At 46.8% G+C, this 15,940-nt stretch overlaps 1 protein-coding gene across 2 annotated transcripts in view; it reads right to left on the reverse strand.

Annotated features, from left to right (window-relative positions):
* Positions 1 to 323: 323 nt before the first annotated feature.
* The window catches only part of PAK5 (p21 (RAC1) activated kinase 5), an 87,392-nt gene continuing 71,775 nt past the window's right edge, over positions 324 to 15,940 (reverse strand). For both annotated transcript variants that reach the window (XM_014254604.2, XM_088053514.1), the window contains exons 4-9: positions 12,543 to 13,034; positions 10,024 to 10,157; positions 8,142 to 8,268; positions 5,500 to 5,625; positions 3,289 to 3,423; positions 324 to 2,707 (exon numbers count right to left, since the gene is read on the reverse strand). In XM_014254604.2, the coding sequence (XP_014110079.2) occupies positions 2,552 to 2,707; positions 3,289 to 3,423; positions 5,500 to 5,625; positions 8,142 to 8,268; positions 10,024 to 10,157; positions 12,543 to 13,034 (1,170 nt within the window). In that variant the 3' untranslated portion in view covers positions 324 to 2,551. The remainder of the gene's footprint in view (positions 2,708 to 3,288; positions 3,424 to 5,499; positions 5,626 to 8,141; positions 8,269 to 10,023; positions 10,158 to 12,542; positions 13,035 to 15,940) is intronic.

Below are 15,940 nucleotides of genomic sequence, written 5' to 3' on the forward strand. Positions count from 1 at the left end.
CATGGCCTCAGTTTCTGAGTGAACGGATGCTCTTCACACACCTTACTTGTTTTTTAGGTGATGACATTACATTTTTTTCAATGTATTTTGAAGTATTTACTGATGTCAGAAACCAAAAGTAATGGAAATCTTCATTTGTAAGACTTGAAGACAGCAAATAAAATTGTAGGTTCATCAGCTGACTGGTGCTGCTGGGGAAACTGGGAGGAATTGCTGTGAGTAGGTGTGAGAGAAAAACAGCTGTGAGCTAAAAATCAGGGATGTGTAAGGCAAAAGAAGAAAGGGATTATTTAGGGGGCAGAGAAAGGAAGGTAGAAATGCACTGACAGATCACTATTTCTGTTTAAATATAATTGGCACAGCTTTATAAATCACTATTTCTATTTATATATATGTATGTGGTATTGCACACATGTGTATCATATATATATGTAAGTATCTGTATCTATATAACACATTTTTTCTTTATTATCTGCTTGGTCCAGTACTGTGGGACTGAGTCAAATCTATAAAGTAGAAAAAAGGCACGGGGGAAAAAAAAACCCACACTGAAACTTGAAGTGTTTATTAATTAATTTATTTAACTTGCATGTGCATTTGTCTCACCAGTAGCTGGTGTTCCCAAAAAAAAACCCTTTGAAATTGACAAAACTCTCAGTAAACTTGATGAACACCGTTTAAAGTATCTAATGATAAGAAAGTTGCAGAAAATTCTTCACTTGTACAGCCTAAAATGTGCTGAATATTGAAGAAAAAACCCCCACCAACCCCTTTTTTTATTCAAAGATGGTTAAAAAAGGTAATTTTGTGGCTAGTACTAAGTTGTGCCGTTGCCTGGACTGGTGCAGCCTGGTTTCCTGAGTTGTCAAGACTACAAAAGAGCCCTGGGAGGCTGTGGGTGCTCCTGGCCCGGTGGGCTCTGGGAGCTGGGGGGTGGCAGGAGCCAAACACATTTTCTTCAGTGTCTTCTTCAAATGTGCAAACAGGGGTAGGGAGAGAGAGCAGTGGGGTAAGACACTGATGTAAGAACAGCTATTCCATGTTCCAGATCATCCTTACCTCCTTTTTCACTTTTTTTTTTAAATTGCTTCTCTCCCTCCAAATATTCTTTAAGAGCAGAACTAAAGGAGCTTCTTTACTATTGGCAATTCTTTTCTCCCAGAGGAAGATCTTTAAGCAACAGCTCCTGCCAGGTTTAGATGTTTGGTTATAATTTACTACAATAAATAACAATTAATTTATTAACTATGAAATTCCGTAATAAGAAAGAAACTGTGTTTTCACAAAGTTGGCTTTGTGGTTCTTAAAGATACCATAAAATGAGGTCAGTAAGAAAAAAAAAAAACAAACTTGAAAAACATGGCTTTTGTATTATACATAATTAAAAACAACTAATCGTTAATAAATAAAATTAGTTTCTCATTGAAATAATTATGAAGCACTTCTAAAAATTTTAAAGGCAAATCTATTTAGGCCTACAGTTAACATGCAAAGTCATTCAACAAATAACACAAAATTGTACTGCAGTAGTCAACTGTTGCATCAACATTCAGAAAGGTCTAGACAGCAGCACGACTTCTCCTCTATGGCAAACGCCTGGCAGCACATCCCAACCCCTCTCATCCCATCCCACGGCTCTGCCTGAGCTCTGGTGCTCCCTCTGGGGTTGGAAGGAGGACCTCCTGCTCTCCCTCTCCACAGCCAGAGCGTGACAGAAATCATGGAGGCTTCTCTGGTGGCAGAACTGGCCTTGTGGTGGCATAAAAAGAGAAGAGAGATGGGCCAAGGCTGGGGGAGGCCTTGGGCCAAAGCTGGGAGGGGCTGCCACTGTCACAAAGTGCCCCAAGGGAGGTGCCCCTGCCAGCATCAGCTGTCCTTGGCTCTTCCAGCTGCCCTGAGGGTGGGATGAGCCTCCTCCTTGCCCCATGGGAAGTCTGCAAAACCTTACAACTTCCTAAAGGTGGTTGTGGTTTTTTTTTTCTTTTTTTTTTTTCTCCTGTTTTCAAAAGGGTTAAAAAAAGTAGGAAACTTCATCTTTTCAAATTCTCGCTAGGTTACACTTATTACTTCAACCAACACAACAGTTACATGACAAAGTACTGCAAGTTATCAAAATGTACTGTACAGAAAATTACAAACTTGTTGCAAAATACATTGCGCTGCTCTGACCGAGATAAAAAGTGCTTGGTTTTGTCAGAAAAGTGTTCTTCTGAAACAGAAGTGCCATAGCCTGCAGTAAAGTTCAGGTGTTTTGCTCTGGCTGTGCTCTCCTCTGCTAAATTACCTTTCCAACGCTGGCGTTTGGTGCCTTCTGCCCGGCTGGCCCGGCAGACAGCAGTGCTGGGAGCGCCGGTGCCTGGCGGAGCAGGGCTGGGATTGCTCCCTGTCCCTGGCACAGCGGGAGCACAGAGAGCGCTGCCTGGCTTTGGGGTTCTCTATACACCGCGATATTTCCACAGGGCTGCTTTCCTTCACAAGGTTTTCCTCCTCCCTGCCTGCGGATCCCACACGCCATGAGCCAGGCTCTGCACTGACCTCTTCCCAAAAAGCTTCAGCGATGCCTGTGCTGCCTCATGAGGGGCACGATGCAGGAGGGGGGCCCAGCCAGTTTGAGAAAGGGGTGTCTCAGCAGTTCCTGTGCCGTGGCTCTCTGCGAGGGCTCCCGCACCAGCATCGAGTCCAGGAAGCCCCGGAGGACCGAGGAGACCTGAAACACCACACTGGCATCAGGGAGGGACAAAAACACTCCACCTATGCTGGCTCTGTGCATGCTGTTTTCCTGGGAAGACAAGGGACAGTGATCTTCCCTACTGCAACAGCTGTGCTGAGCTGAAGGGCTGTGGGTCTTTGCTGTGCCGCTGATGTTTGAAGCATTTGGGTGTCACTGGGGTGCAGAACAGCATTAAGGTAGGCTGAGGGCTCAGGTCTGATGGAAGCACACCCAAACTGGGAGGTGCCCAAAGGTACCTCACATGGATGTACCAACTCACCTGCAGCAGGGCCAGTGAGCTCAGCTGCTCTGGTCCTCAGGCAGGATGGGAAGCACAGGGAACATGAGGCTGTGCCTGGCTCCCTTTGCCATTGCTGGCTGCAAAAGCAGTGCCAGGGTTAGGCACAAACAGGGCCATGACTGATGGCTCTGGCCTCACTTCCTCCCCACAGGAGTCCTGTGCAGGACCCACTGCCCAGGGTGGCTCCTTAGAGACGTAAGTTACCATTTGGGTGTGTGCCTGCAGTGTTACTGAGCATGGGACTGTGCAAAGCCCTGACCCCCAAGGGAAGGCTGACCTTGTGCATGTCCTTCACGCGGGGCGGGAGGTTGTCCCGGATGCGGCGCATGGCCTGCAGCGGCGGCTCGTTGAAGTAGGGGGGTTCCCCATCGATCATCTCGATCACCATGATGCCCAGGGACCAGATGTCCACCTGGAACACACACGGGGCTCATGAGCACTGCTGGCACTGCAGGGGGCCTCAGCACTGGGGATTGTGCAAGCCCTGCAGCGGGCTCATGCCAGCCTAAGCCAGCAGTCTGGAGATCCAGCACATCCATCTTCCTTCTTTAACCAGCCGTGATTTTCCTTCCGAGCAGTGACTGCATCGACACAACAGATTAGCAGAGGCTTACAAACCTGGGTCTGCAGCTGGTTTAGGTGCTGCCCACTGGAAGCTCCATGCCTTGCAGAGGCTGTGTCCTGCTGCCCTGCATTCCAGCTGCACTGGTTTGCACCCACTGAATGCCAACCCCAGGCTGGCTCTGCAGCTGCTGGAGAGCAGGGTAACACTTCACCTGCTGTGGAATCACTTACTCTATTTCCCTGAAGCTTAAAGACTGTGAGAACTCCATTCAAGACCCTAAGGCAAATGCATACACTTGCTACACCCAGGCTTGTTTACAGCCAGCACAGGTAGCACATTATGTAAGACCTTCAGAAAGTGATTCAGCTCCAGCTCAAAAAAAAGAAAAAAAAAAAAAAATTTTTTTTTGTCTTAGCCCTGGCTGGCTGCAGAGCTGCTCCAGAATCCAAATCCTTTGATGACTGTAATTCCTGTCATTTGCCAGCCCAAATACAGCCAGGGCAAGTTCATTCTGCTTTTGCTTTTTTGGCAGCACTATCCTTTAGCTTAAATCCGTTTTTTTTCCCTTTCCCTTCTGGTGGGGAAACTTAATGTAGCCCTAAGTTCAGCCAATTTATAATCTCCCTAAGCTATTACTGTGCTAATAATAGTTGATGTTATTATCTCTGGAATGTCTTCTACAACAGCGCAGATCCTGGGTGGAGAGCAGTGCCTGCAGGGTGCTCTTACTGTGCCATGCCAGAGCAGTGTGAGGATGGAGCAGCTCCTGCTCAGCTCATGTCCCCTTCCCTGTGTCTGTCTGTATTTCTAGATATCTGTACTCTACAGAGCTATGTGTATGTGCAGCTGTAAGCACACCCATGTCCCTGGCTCTGTCTGCTGGCAGGGTGGAGCTCTGCAGCTGTTCCTCTCAGCACTCTCAGGCAGCAGCTCTGTCCCCCCCAGAGGAGCAGAGGCAGCCGTGTCCCCGCTGGGGAGGTGTGAGTCACTGTCACAGCTGAGCGCAGTGCAGGGCACTGCTCTTCCCAGGCTGCCAGGCCAGGAGTGCCGTGACTCACAGCTGCCCAATGGGTGGGGAATGGCACTGCAGAGCTGCCGGGACCCCCACCTTGCTGGGCTCCTCTGAAGGGTTCCAGTAAAAATGTGTGTTGCCTTTCTCAGAACATCTGGCAGTGCCTGAAACAGCTCCCACAGAGGTGCTTTCCTGCCCCTGTCTCCCAACTGATGACAGCAATGACTGCAAGGGATGAGCCCATGTGGAGTCCAAACCTACCACAGAGGGTGGCAATGCAACCCACCCAGCTGGCCCCGGGTTTGGGACCCTCCAGGACCCGCTGGCACTTCTCCAGAGGAAGGAAATGGCAGGCTTTAGCTGGATGAAAGCAGAGTGGCCCTGTGCAAGGACTGATGGGACCAGGTTGTGCAGGAGGGGTGTGTGAGGTGGCTGCTGTTTGGCACGTGCGGGTGTGCACCTGTGACTGTAGCTCCAGCCTGCAGGCTTGACATTAAAGAGCAACAAAGGGCCTTTCACAGTGTGCAAATGAGGCCGATTTCCTTCACTACAGCACCCCGAGCCCCAAGAAATATGTAAAAGCCTTACACTGCTAAGAGTGCTAAATGGAGTTGTTATTTAATAACTTCATCTTGGGGAAATACTTTCAAACTAGCCATGATGCAGCACTGTAGGGCAAATGTAATTGCTGCTATTTAGCAGAGCTGTGCAAATGCTTCTGAACTGCACAGCTCTGCTAGAGCTCCACCAGGTTGGGATATCCCCTCCAGCAGTGCCTGCTGCACTCACCTGTGTGCTGTAGGGAGCTGGGATATCCCCTGCTGGGATATTCCCTGTGGCAGTGCCCGCTGTGCTCACCTCAGTGCCACAGGGAGTTGGGATATCCCCTCTGGAGTGCCCGCTGTGCTCACCTCAGTGCCGTAGGGCAGGCGGGATATCACCTCTGGCGCCATCCAATACGGGGTTCCAACCAGGGACTTCCTCCTGGGGACCTCCTTTGACACTTGGGCACAGAACCCAAAGTCAGACAATTTTATCTGTGAAAAGAAGAAGTAAAAGCCCCTCTTGATTAACAGGACAAACTCTTCCAAGACACAGCTGCAGCTGCAGCTGCAGGGACAGAGACGGAGCTGCAGCATTTTCCTGGGACAGGACAGCAACTCAGCTGTGGAGGAGTGTCTGGAGATGGGAGCACAGCCTGGGGAACAAGCAGCTCATCAAAATGAAGGGGAGATGTAGGAGAGTGGCAGTGGTGCTCATTCCTGATATCATCTGTCACAGCCCATTGCCTCTCCACCAGCAAGGGATGTGGAGGTGATAAATGGCTTATAACACTTAAAAATAAAAGAAAAACAAAATATTCCAAACAGAACCCCCAGGTTTGTAGTTATGCATGTGCTATCCAGTAATACACATATTCCAAGTGATGAACACCCCTCCTGTAGTTTGTACAATCTCTGAGTTTGCCAGAAAATGTGGGAAACAAGTGACATTCACCCCACTCCTTTTTATCACCCACAGAAAATAAAACCCCTGCCAATGTTTTGTCAAGCCCAGGACCTCACGCTGTGGACTATCACTGAAGAAGCTGCCATCTTTATGCAGCAGGAGAGCTAAGCTGGAGAAGGAAGCTGGGAAGGATACAAGACTCCCTGCCAAAAAGTTAACCTGTTCTCTGAGCCTGGGAACTCAGGAATTAGTACTGTCCTTGAGCAGCTGTGGCAGTGACCTGAAATAGAAATAATGGGATACACAAGCACTCCGGAGAGCAGCTCTTGCTGCATCATGTGCCTGGCTCACACTTTTATGACAGTTTTTTTTTTAACAACAAAAATTATGGAAAATTATTACCTCCCCCTCTCTGTCGCTGTACAATGCCAAGGTGAAAACTCCTCCAACTTCCAACCACAACAAGCTGGTCTGAGGGTTGGTGGCATCACCCCCTTCCAGAAGCAGCTTGTTCCTTAAGGCTAAAATCTTTACTTTAACCCCCCGAGTACTTATCTGGAGGCCTGGAAGCTCTCAAAGGGATTTTCCTGGTCATTTCTCTAACCTCCATCACTCACAGTTCAATGGTGACCCATGCCCAAGGTCCACAGGCCGTGTATCCCATCAAGCACTCCGTGTTTGGGGATACAAAGTGTGCCCAAACAGCCCCAGGACAACTGGAGTGGGAAGCTGCATAAATCCCTGCCTTGTGTAGACTTATTGTCAGCACTCCTTTTCTTTTGGATTCAGCACAGACATTACTTTTTTAAAAAGTTATGGGTATTATTTTTAACAGAATTATGAAATGATTGTTGGTATTTCTAAAACAAAGCCAATAATAGCCAAGTCCTCCACGCTAAATGTATTTTTCAGTTTACAGGATGAAGAATGGAAGAAATAATGCATATTTTGGAAGCAGAGCCCAATCTTATTTTGTAGGAGCACAAGAGGTTTTGCATATCTATTGCTCATTCGAGTACATAAAAGACGACTATTTTCTAAAAAAAGATAATTGCACAACACAGCCATAAAGAAATCTGCAATGCAGATAATAAGGACTGGAGTAATGAGTATAATGAGGTACTGTATGCAGATCCTGAGTGCAGATCAGATGTTATTTCAGCAACATGAACTGAAATCACAACTGAAAAACTCCTACACACGTGGGATTTTCTTTCCTTGACAGGATTAACGGGAGCAGCCTGTGACTGCTGCAGGAAGAAAATCCCTCTCCCTCGGTGAAGTGGGCATCAAATTAGACAGGCGAGCCTTTGGCTACGGAGTCAGACCAGGCCTGGGAAGCCAAGAGTTTCACCTTCAGAAGGGGAAGGTCTGGATCTGGCTCCAAACCAAAGCCCTTAGGCTCAGTCCAACCTCCCAGGTCTTGCCTTAGACAGGTGTGTAAGGCCAGTGGAGCAACCCTCAATTTTTTGTGTGCAAACTACGTTTTGTTTACTGAGCAAGTCAAGTGCAGCATTCTGTTCCCTTCTCTTTCTGCTCATTAACAACAGAAAGACAGAGCAAGTAACATAAATGGAAGTGTGGGACAGGTTTTATCAAGCATCTTGGAAGTGTGAAAGCCACTTCTACCATCTGGGGAGGGTTTCAGCAGTAATGCAGATTATTTCCTATTTACATAGATTGATGTTGGGGTTCCCAACTTCCCAACTGGGGAAGCAGAGCACTTGTACAGAAACAGCAAATGATAACTAAGTGTGGTAAAAAGGAAGTGTTTTTTGAGAGGGTAGGAGTGGTGCAGCCCAAAAGGAGGTCTCCCATCATCTGACCATTGTCCTTACTGCCTAGCTTCCTCTGCCAGTGAATTTGAGGCTCCAGTCCCTCCCCAAAGACTCTGCCTGCAGCACAGATGCCCGTCACCAGTGAGGCCAGGCTTGTGTTTTTTGGATTCAGCTCTCTCACAAGTTGCTCACACCCTCTAACAAGTTATCTGTGGGTCCCACGCCACGCTTCCCCATGCCTGTATTATTTTTTTCTCTAGGCAGTGCCCCTTTGTGCACAGATATTGTCCTGGCAGCCCTGGGAGCTGGGAGGGCCGGGGGCTCACCCTGCCATCGCTGGTGAGCAGGATGGAGTCGCTCTTGATGTCGCGGTGGATGACGCCCTGGTTGTGCAGGTAGGACAGGGCTCTCAGCACGGACAGACACACCGTGGCGATCTGCTCCTCGTTCATCCTGCAACAGCAATGGGATAAAACAGCTGAGTGCTGGGGAAGATGGGGAGAGGGGATGTGGAGAGGCAGGAGTTCACATTCACACCACTCTACAGGAGATCTGTTAGGCAGTGTCTCCGGGGGTTAATCTCTGGTCCTATTTCTGGCAAAAGAAAGAGGAGATGAGGTGTGGGGATCAGCCCTGCAGCAAGGCCTGGATCAGTCTCCCTGCAGCACTAAAAAAGCTGAGTGTGCCATGTGCTGGAGCCCGTTTCCCTCTGGGAAATCACAGAAATGCCTTATTTACAGTGAGCTTGCTGCTTGCCAAGCCAGCATCACTACTGGGATGGAAACAGGCCTGGAATAAATGAGAAAAAACACTCTTAATTGTGTAGGTAAAACACCAGGCCCTGAGCTGTAGCTCTTTGAGAACACTTTTTTGCCTTCTATAAAAATATTCTGGGTATTTCAGTAGAAAAATAAACAAGAGTCCTCATTCCTGTGCACAGCTGAAAATCCCCATTCTGGGGTCATTCTCTCAGCTACAGTGGAGTGCCTGGGATGGGCTGTGCACCCTGGTGCCACTGTCTCATTGCTCTTGTCCCCAGCATCTCTTCCACATCAGCAGAAGAACACCTGTGGAGATTTCTGCTTTCATTCTGTGTGCCATTTGCAGTATTTTATGTAAGTATTTTACGTATTTTATTAAGTATGTAATCTTTGAGGGAATGTCATGCAATGTAGAAAAAAACACCTAGAAGATTAAGAAAAGACTATTTTGAGTTAAAAAATAGATGACAGCTCTTAAAAAGTGGTGTCCTGGGAACATCTGTTTGGTGGTAAACTGTCAGACACATCTAAGTCTGAGCTTTTAATGGTTTGGCAAATACTTGCAATATTGTGATTTATTTCAGCACACAAGCTAAGGTAACACTAAAGAATAAAACACCTATAACTCTTGGTAGGATCTAAAAGCATCATTAAACTAGGAGAGAAGACAGATTTTCTAATTTATAACTCCTTACTTTTGTTCTTGCTCCCCTACATACTCTCCCACTGGTTTGGTGTGGAAATTTTAATTTTCTTTCGTTCAAGAAGAATAAATTAAATAAAGAATCCCTCTTCCCTATCTCATTTTGTCCAGCTTATCAGAAGCAGATGAGCAAAGAGCAGATGTAAAGAGGGCTGTAAAATCTAATGTCTCCCCTCAGAAGAGGCAGAGCAGTTCCATACACTGCAGCTCTTGTGCTGGCTAATTTCCTGCTTTAAAGGTATGATATTAAGTGAAATATGGGAATGTGCTCCACCATAAGCACAAATATTCTGATATAAAAATACTTTTCCCCTTATGGTTTAGGCTTGGTTTGCAGATAACCTTTGTTAGGAGAAATTACCCTTAGAACAGACATGGTTATGACAGCAAACCCAACAATACAGATCACCAAACAGGGAAAATAATTTTTTTTTTCTTTTTTGCCATTTTAAGAGGTAATGGATAAAAGTTGTGCTGCTGCTAAGCCACCTCCTAAAGTGTTTACAAATCCCCATCTACCAGCAGGCCCTCTCAGGTATTTTTTTCCCTTTGGTTTAGCAAATGCTGCTGTTCACAGGAGTGCACCTGCAATTCTGGATTGTTGATGACAGTAAAGCCATCATGTCATGTATGGGTTTAACTATGTGTACGTATAAAATACATGGATATATATTGTCCATGCATGTGTATTTTATGCAGTTTTGTGTTTTTCTCTCTGTATTTTGTACACATCCCCCAGCCCACCTGGTGTGAGTGACGATGTCTGTCAGAGCGCCGCCCTCCAGGAACTCCATCACGACCCAGAGCTCGTCCCCGACCAGGTAACTGTTGTACATGTCCACCACGTTCTCATGGTGGTAATCCCTCATGATCACAACCTGCAGAGGCACAAAGAGACGAGCTGATAATGCTACAAGCTAAATCTGACACTTGTTTTGACCTTCTTTTTCACTGATGCTAAGGGAAGGTTCTGTGATGAATCACATCCTCCCTAATCCTTATGCCAGTGCATAAACAAAATCAATATATTTACATAGAAATATCAGTCGTCATAAATGCATCAGGAGGAAGAAAGAATCTCTAGCTGGTAGAGTATAAACAGTAGATAACTGTTTTATTTCAGTCTGCAGGAACAGACCTGTTTATTTAATTGTTTTTTTTATTGCCAATTGCTTTCAGTACAACAGATTTTTTTTTTTTTGACCTGATCAATCGCTCAACACACCAAAGTCATTTTTATCACGTAATAAATGGTACTTTGGACAGATTTTCTACAGAATGCTGGAGTAAGGCCCCAGAAAACTCACTCAAAGAAACTTTTAAAAGGCTTCCTGGTTTTTGTGTACTCTGAGTTAGACACACAGGAGAAATACCAACAAGAAATTCTCAAGAGGTCAAACAACAAAAAACTTTACTGGCAACTTAAGAAAAATCAGAGAACTTTGGTAAAAGGTTTTGTGCAACACTGAATCCATGTAAAACAGTTCTCAAAGCCCATTAGCTTGGCCCATTCAACTTTGGAAACTCTAGGCTTTTAACTGGATTTTAAGTTCAATTTTAAGTTACTTGAAAATTCTGAGAAGAGGGAATGAGAAGAAGGAGAAAGATAGAAAATATATAGAACGGGACAAATACAGCCACCAACTCCTGGGTTCCAGCACAGCTCAGAAAGTCCAAGAAAAAGTAGGGTCAAGATGTGCTTGCCTTGTTTTTGGCTTAAATACCCCTTGGCCTTCCTGGGTCCTTCCCCCAGGTGGGACTTGCAGTCATTTGGCCACTCTGGGCCGGACTGGGGCTCCAGGGGCAGGTGTGGAGCATTGTCCCCACTGTGCCAGGGACTGGTGCCATACCTGGCTCTAGGGGCACGTGGAGCAGGGCACTGCCTTGCCAGGGCAAGGCCAGAGCTGCCCCTGCCCCCACACAAATGCACCCCAAAATGTCGAGAGACATCAGACTCTCCAGTCTCTCACTGCTGGTCATACAGGGGATGACTCCAATCCCACACCTAAAAGGGACTGCACAGAACTGACACCACAGTAAGGGCAGCCCAGCCAAGACCATGTCCATGACCACAGGGTACTGAGGGCTGTCAGAATGGCAGCCAGCAGAGAGAACAGCCAGGCAAGGCTTCATCACAGACAGAGGGATTTCATCACTGCTGACAAGAGATTTTCAGATGACACGAGTGACTGGAGCATGTCAGGGAAGCATCTTGGTCCTGCACAGCATGTAGGACATGCTTCAAGATGTTACTGCTCAAGAGATGCTCAGTTAGAGCCACCACAGCAGAGGCAAAGCCAAACCCAAATAATCAGGACAGTCGTGCACTGAAGTCGTGCACATAGAAGAACCAAGTGAAATTTGTTGTTTAATATTGTAATTAAAAAATGTGAAGTTTTTAAAGGTTTTAAGGAAACAAATCTGTTGAGTGCTGAGGGAAGACACACTTATAGTGTATGGGAAACAAAAGAAAGAATTAAAAGGTTCATTCTCACAGGTTTCCTTGAGATAGTGTTTTTGGTATTGATCAGGATATTAACAAGTGATCTCAAAAAGGGAGCAGTGAACACACCCCACCAGATGCTTTAAGGGAATAAAAAGTTAAAAAAAAGAGAAACTCTTTCAAGTTGCAGAAGGTACTCTCACGACCCAAACAAACTGGGTGAAAAAATGGCAAATGGAAACCAGTGTTCTGAAATTTAAAATAACGTACATGGGGAAAACAGTCTCCCATAAGCAGGTGTGAGCTTTGAACTGGCTGCAAACACTCAGGAAAGGAGATGTGGGAATTAACACAGATAGTTCCATAACAAAGAGACTGTCAGCTCTTAGCTTAGAAACCATCGATAAAGCAAAGAGAATGTTGATGGTTAGGGGAGGAAGGAGAGAAGAAACAAAAAGCATGTGGATGCCAGAAACACAGCACACATACCCTGGAACAGTCTGGTTAGTTTGGATCCTCCCTCTCGGAAGAAAAAACTGTGTCAGGAGACAGAAAAAGGCAGCCAGGCTATGTCTGAGCACCTGATACACTGCAGACCACTGATACATTCTGTGAGAGCATTATAGTTTCAAGCCAGGAGGAGAAGTAGCTCACTGGAAAGTGGTATGGCCATACAGCATTTATACAAGCACAGATGTGTGTGGGACTCACCACCTCTTTTAGAAAGACAGTAATTTGGCTTTTGATGGCAGCATTTGGCCCTTATCTCCTGCTGAACCTGCTGCCTAAAAAACCTGAGGCACCACCCAAACCCATGTACCTCATTGAAGAGCAGCTCCCTTCTCTGCTGTTTCCTGAGGTCCATCTTCTTCACAGCGACCTGCTTCCCCGTGTGCTTCTCGGTGGCGATGCACACGATCCCTGTGGAGCCCTCCCCGATCTTGATGAAGTTGTCCAAGTACTCCCGGGGGTCTCCGGGGCTGACCACGAGCTGCAGGGCAGCTCGGAACTGTTCGTGGGACACCCTGGAGGGCTGCTGGTCCGAGGAGGAGCCCCAGCTGGGGGGAGGATAAGCACTTGACGTGATACTCGGGGAGCTGGGGTAGGAGGCGGTGGAAATATAGGGAGAGCCGGGCTGGAGAGGCGGCTGGTGATAGTGGGGTGCTTTGTGGTAGACCAGAGGGTACTGGTAGCTGCTGCTGGAGTAGCTGACTTTGCTCTGACTCTGAGGTAGCTTGACTGGGCCCCGGGGGTAGGTGTCCGACCCAGAGAGCGGTGGGCTGACGACCAGCTGTGCTCGGTCATAATCCACCTGCAACACAAACGTGGAGAGTGAGGCTGGGGGAACAGCACCTTTCTCCCTGACCCTCCACTCCCTTTGTTTCCAGCACAGCTGGCACAACGTGCTCCCCCATTGTACCTGGCCTGCCCAGCGTGGCACTGCTGCCCCAGTCTGGGCAGGGATTTTCAGACCACTGAGGGTTGCAGTGCCCTCAGCATATGAGGCTGGGCAGGTCTGGGACATCTCCTGTGCATCTCAGGTCCATTCTTCTGTTCAGGTACCGTTTGTACATTCAACAGCCTTTCCTGAATCACAGAATGGCCTGGGCTGGAAGGGACCTGTGCTCAAAAAAGTGTATTTGCTCTGCATCTGCAGTGCCCTGCAGGATCTCTGGGCCATTTCCTCTAAGAATCCCATCCCTGTCACATCCAGCCAAAATTTGCCCTCTGGCAAATGCCAATTTGTGTCTTACCAGTACCTGGATTTTGATTCTCAGCTCTTAGCCTTTTCTTATGTTTTCCTCCAGCAATTCAGGGATAACCCAACCTCTTCTTGTGGAGGTAGTGGTACCCTGAAATCCCTGTCATCTCCTGTCTTGCCATACTACCAGCTGTTGTTTGAGTGACTGCTTATGAGAGTTTGACGAGGAGCCTAATTCAATTCACCATTTCTTTAAATCATTTTCCACAGCGACACACTATTTAACTGCAGTGACACAAAACTGATAATTTTCATCTGAAATCAGAGAAAATCGCAAAGGAAATTATCCCAATGGGGAGCCTTGTTCATTTGTAGGTTCCTTTCTATTTTTTGTATTTTCCAAGCTTCTCTAAGCTTCTTATGTTGAAGGCTAATGAATACTTCACATTTACAAACATAACAGTTTGCTTGCTTCTATCCAAACTAAAACCCCTCAAAAGATGTAAAACAAAAAAAAACACCCCAAAATTATTTTTTTTTCTTTTGAAGGAGAACATCTTCACATTTACAGTATGTGACTCCTGACAATGTGTGGAGCATCTCAGGGCAGGGGGGTGGTTTGACACAGGCTCATCATGTAGCACAATTACAAATAATTATGGCAATGAGTTCATTTAATCAATCAATTTCAGTGTCAGTGCACAGGGATGGACAGAGCAGCAAACTCTACACAGCTCACGGTTGCTACTATTACTGCTGGCTGCCAGCCAGGAGTCCCTGATCCATGTTAGTTAAATGCACATTAATCTGAATTTGGCAGTGTAATCAAGGACCCAACTGAACTGTGAAATTGAATTCTGCGGTGGAACATCATTTGACCATTTTATGCTAAGACTGCAAAAAAAAAAAAAAAAAAAAAAAAAAAAAATCTGCCGCAGCATCAATTTATCACCGCGGGCTCTGCACAGCGAGGAGGAGTTTGGAGCTGGAGTCGCCTCGGTGCGGGAAGAAAAGCCTCCGGTGCAATTTTATGTTGGCGCTTTCCCACCTCCAGCGTGAACCAGGCATGCCTGTCCTTTCATTCCACGAGAGCTTTAGCAGGAAAGAGGGAATGCCTCTCCAGAGGGGCTGCTCAGAGGTTTCCCTTGCAAAAGCTGGAGTCTGCTTCCACGCGAGGCTCGCACGCTGACAGGCACCCGCCATCGGGACCGCCCAGGGCTGTACAGCCGCCTCCCAGGATGCTGGGATTGCTTAGGCAAAAATCCACATGATTACAGCCATCATTTCCCTTACTACATCAGGCAGGGACAGCCATCATATAGAAAGGAGTCAGAGACATCATCAATTTCATGAAGGACATTACATCTGCCAAACTAATTAATGTGGAAAAGTGCTCAGATGGTTTGGTGGAGGGAGGGGAACTCAATCTAACCCTGTCCTATATATCTGTGTATGTAGGGACAATTAATTTATTGCTTTGGCTGTAAATACACTGTTTTCTTTATAACCACTGAGATGGGGAAAACCTGGTCTAGAAATTCAAGCTGGATAAATCCATGCCAATTAATTATTTGAGGCTTCACCCATGTCTGGTATTTCTGAGTATGCCCTAAGCTTAACAAACTGGCAAAATAATATTCTGCAGTGAAATTTTAGAATGAAAATTCAGGGGTTCAATGTGCTTGCTAAGAATTTTCGGAAGCTTTTTGAGGTTAGCACTGCTGGACAATATAAACCCACTTCCTGAATTCCAAGAAATGTTACAAAAAGTCAGGAGCTATAATGAGTAAATCAGCTTTCCTCCAAGCCTGTGTCCTGATGCAGTGCTCCACATCATGGCAAAATCGAACACACTTTAGTCCACTAATAACTCTTTCTGCTATTGAATGCAGTCACCTACAGAACTGAAATTCTTTAAATATTACAAAGGAAAGAAGAAGATAGTCCTGCCCTCATTCAAGATCAGGTCAAAGGAGCAGCTGAAGCGCTGACACGACATCCATCATGGCACAGTGGCATTTCCCGCATCCGCACACGGCCATTAAAACATGGATATAACGCTGTGCCTAAGCTCACTCCAGCTCCCACTCTGGTGACAGTGATGCCTGTTATGTACTGCAAGCACAGGGAACACCTGCTTGTTCCTGAGGGGTCCCTTCCCCACGAGGAGGCTGTCTGGGCAGCCTTTCAGCCGAGCGGGTGTCCCCATGTGCTCTGCAGTGGGACTGCGGCACAGATGCAGCCACAGCCTTGCGCCCAGAGCCCGCATCCCTGAGTCCCAGTGGGATGGACTCACCCCTCTGTGACATGCAAAAGATTTCCATTTGATCAGGCTTCAGTTTGCCAGGTGAAAGGTGTAGAAGGGGTGGTCTGTAAATCACACCGAGATCGCAAAGGCAAAGGTTATTCTCTGGTGCTTTGCAGGTGGAAATCCCCGAGACTCCCTGTTCTACACACAGAGGTGGCAGGCAGCACTCAGTACAGCTGCTGGCACATGAATGGGAAGATATGGAAAG

Source organism: Pseudopodoces humilis, chromosome 3 (assembly GCF_049639895.1).
Source record: "Pseudopodoces humilis isolate 2021_Gansu_Grassland_sample_001 chromosome 3, ASM4963989v1, whole genome shotgun sequence".
Classification (NCBI taxonomy): Eukaryota; Metazoa; Chordata; class Aves; order Passeriformes; family Paridae; genus Pseudopodoces; species Pseudopodoces humilis.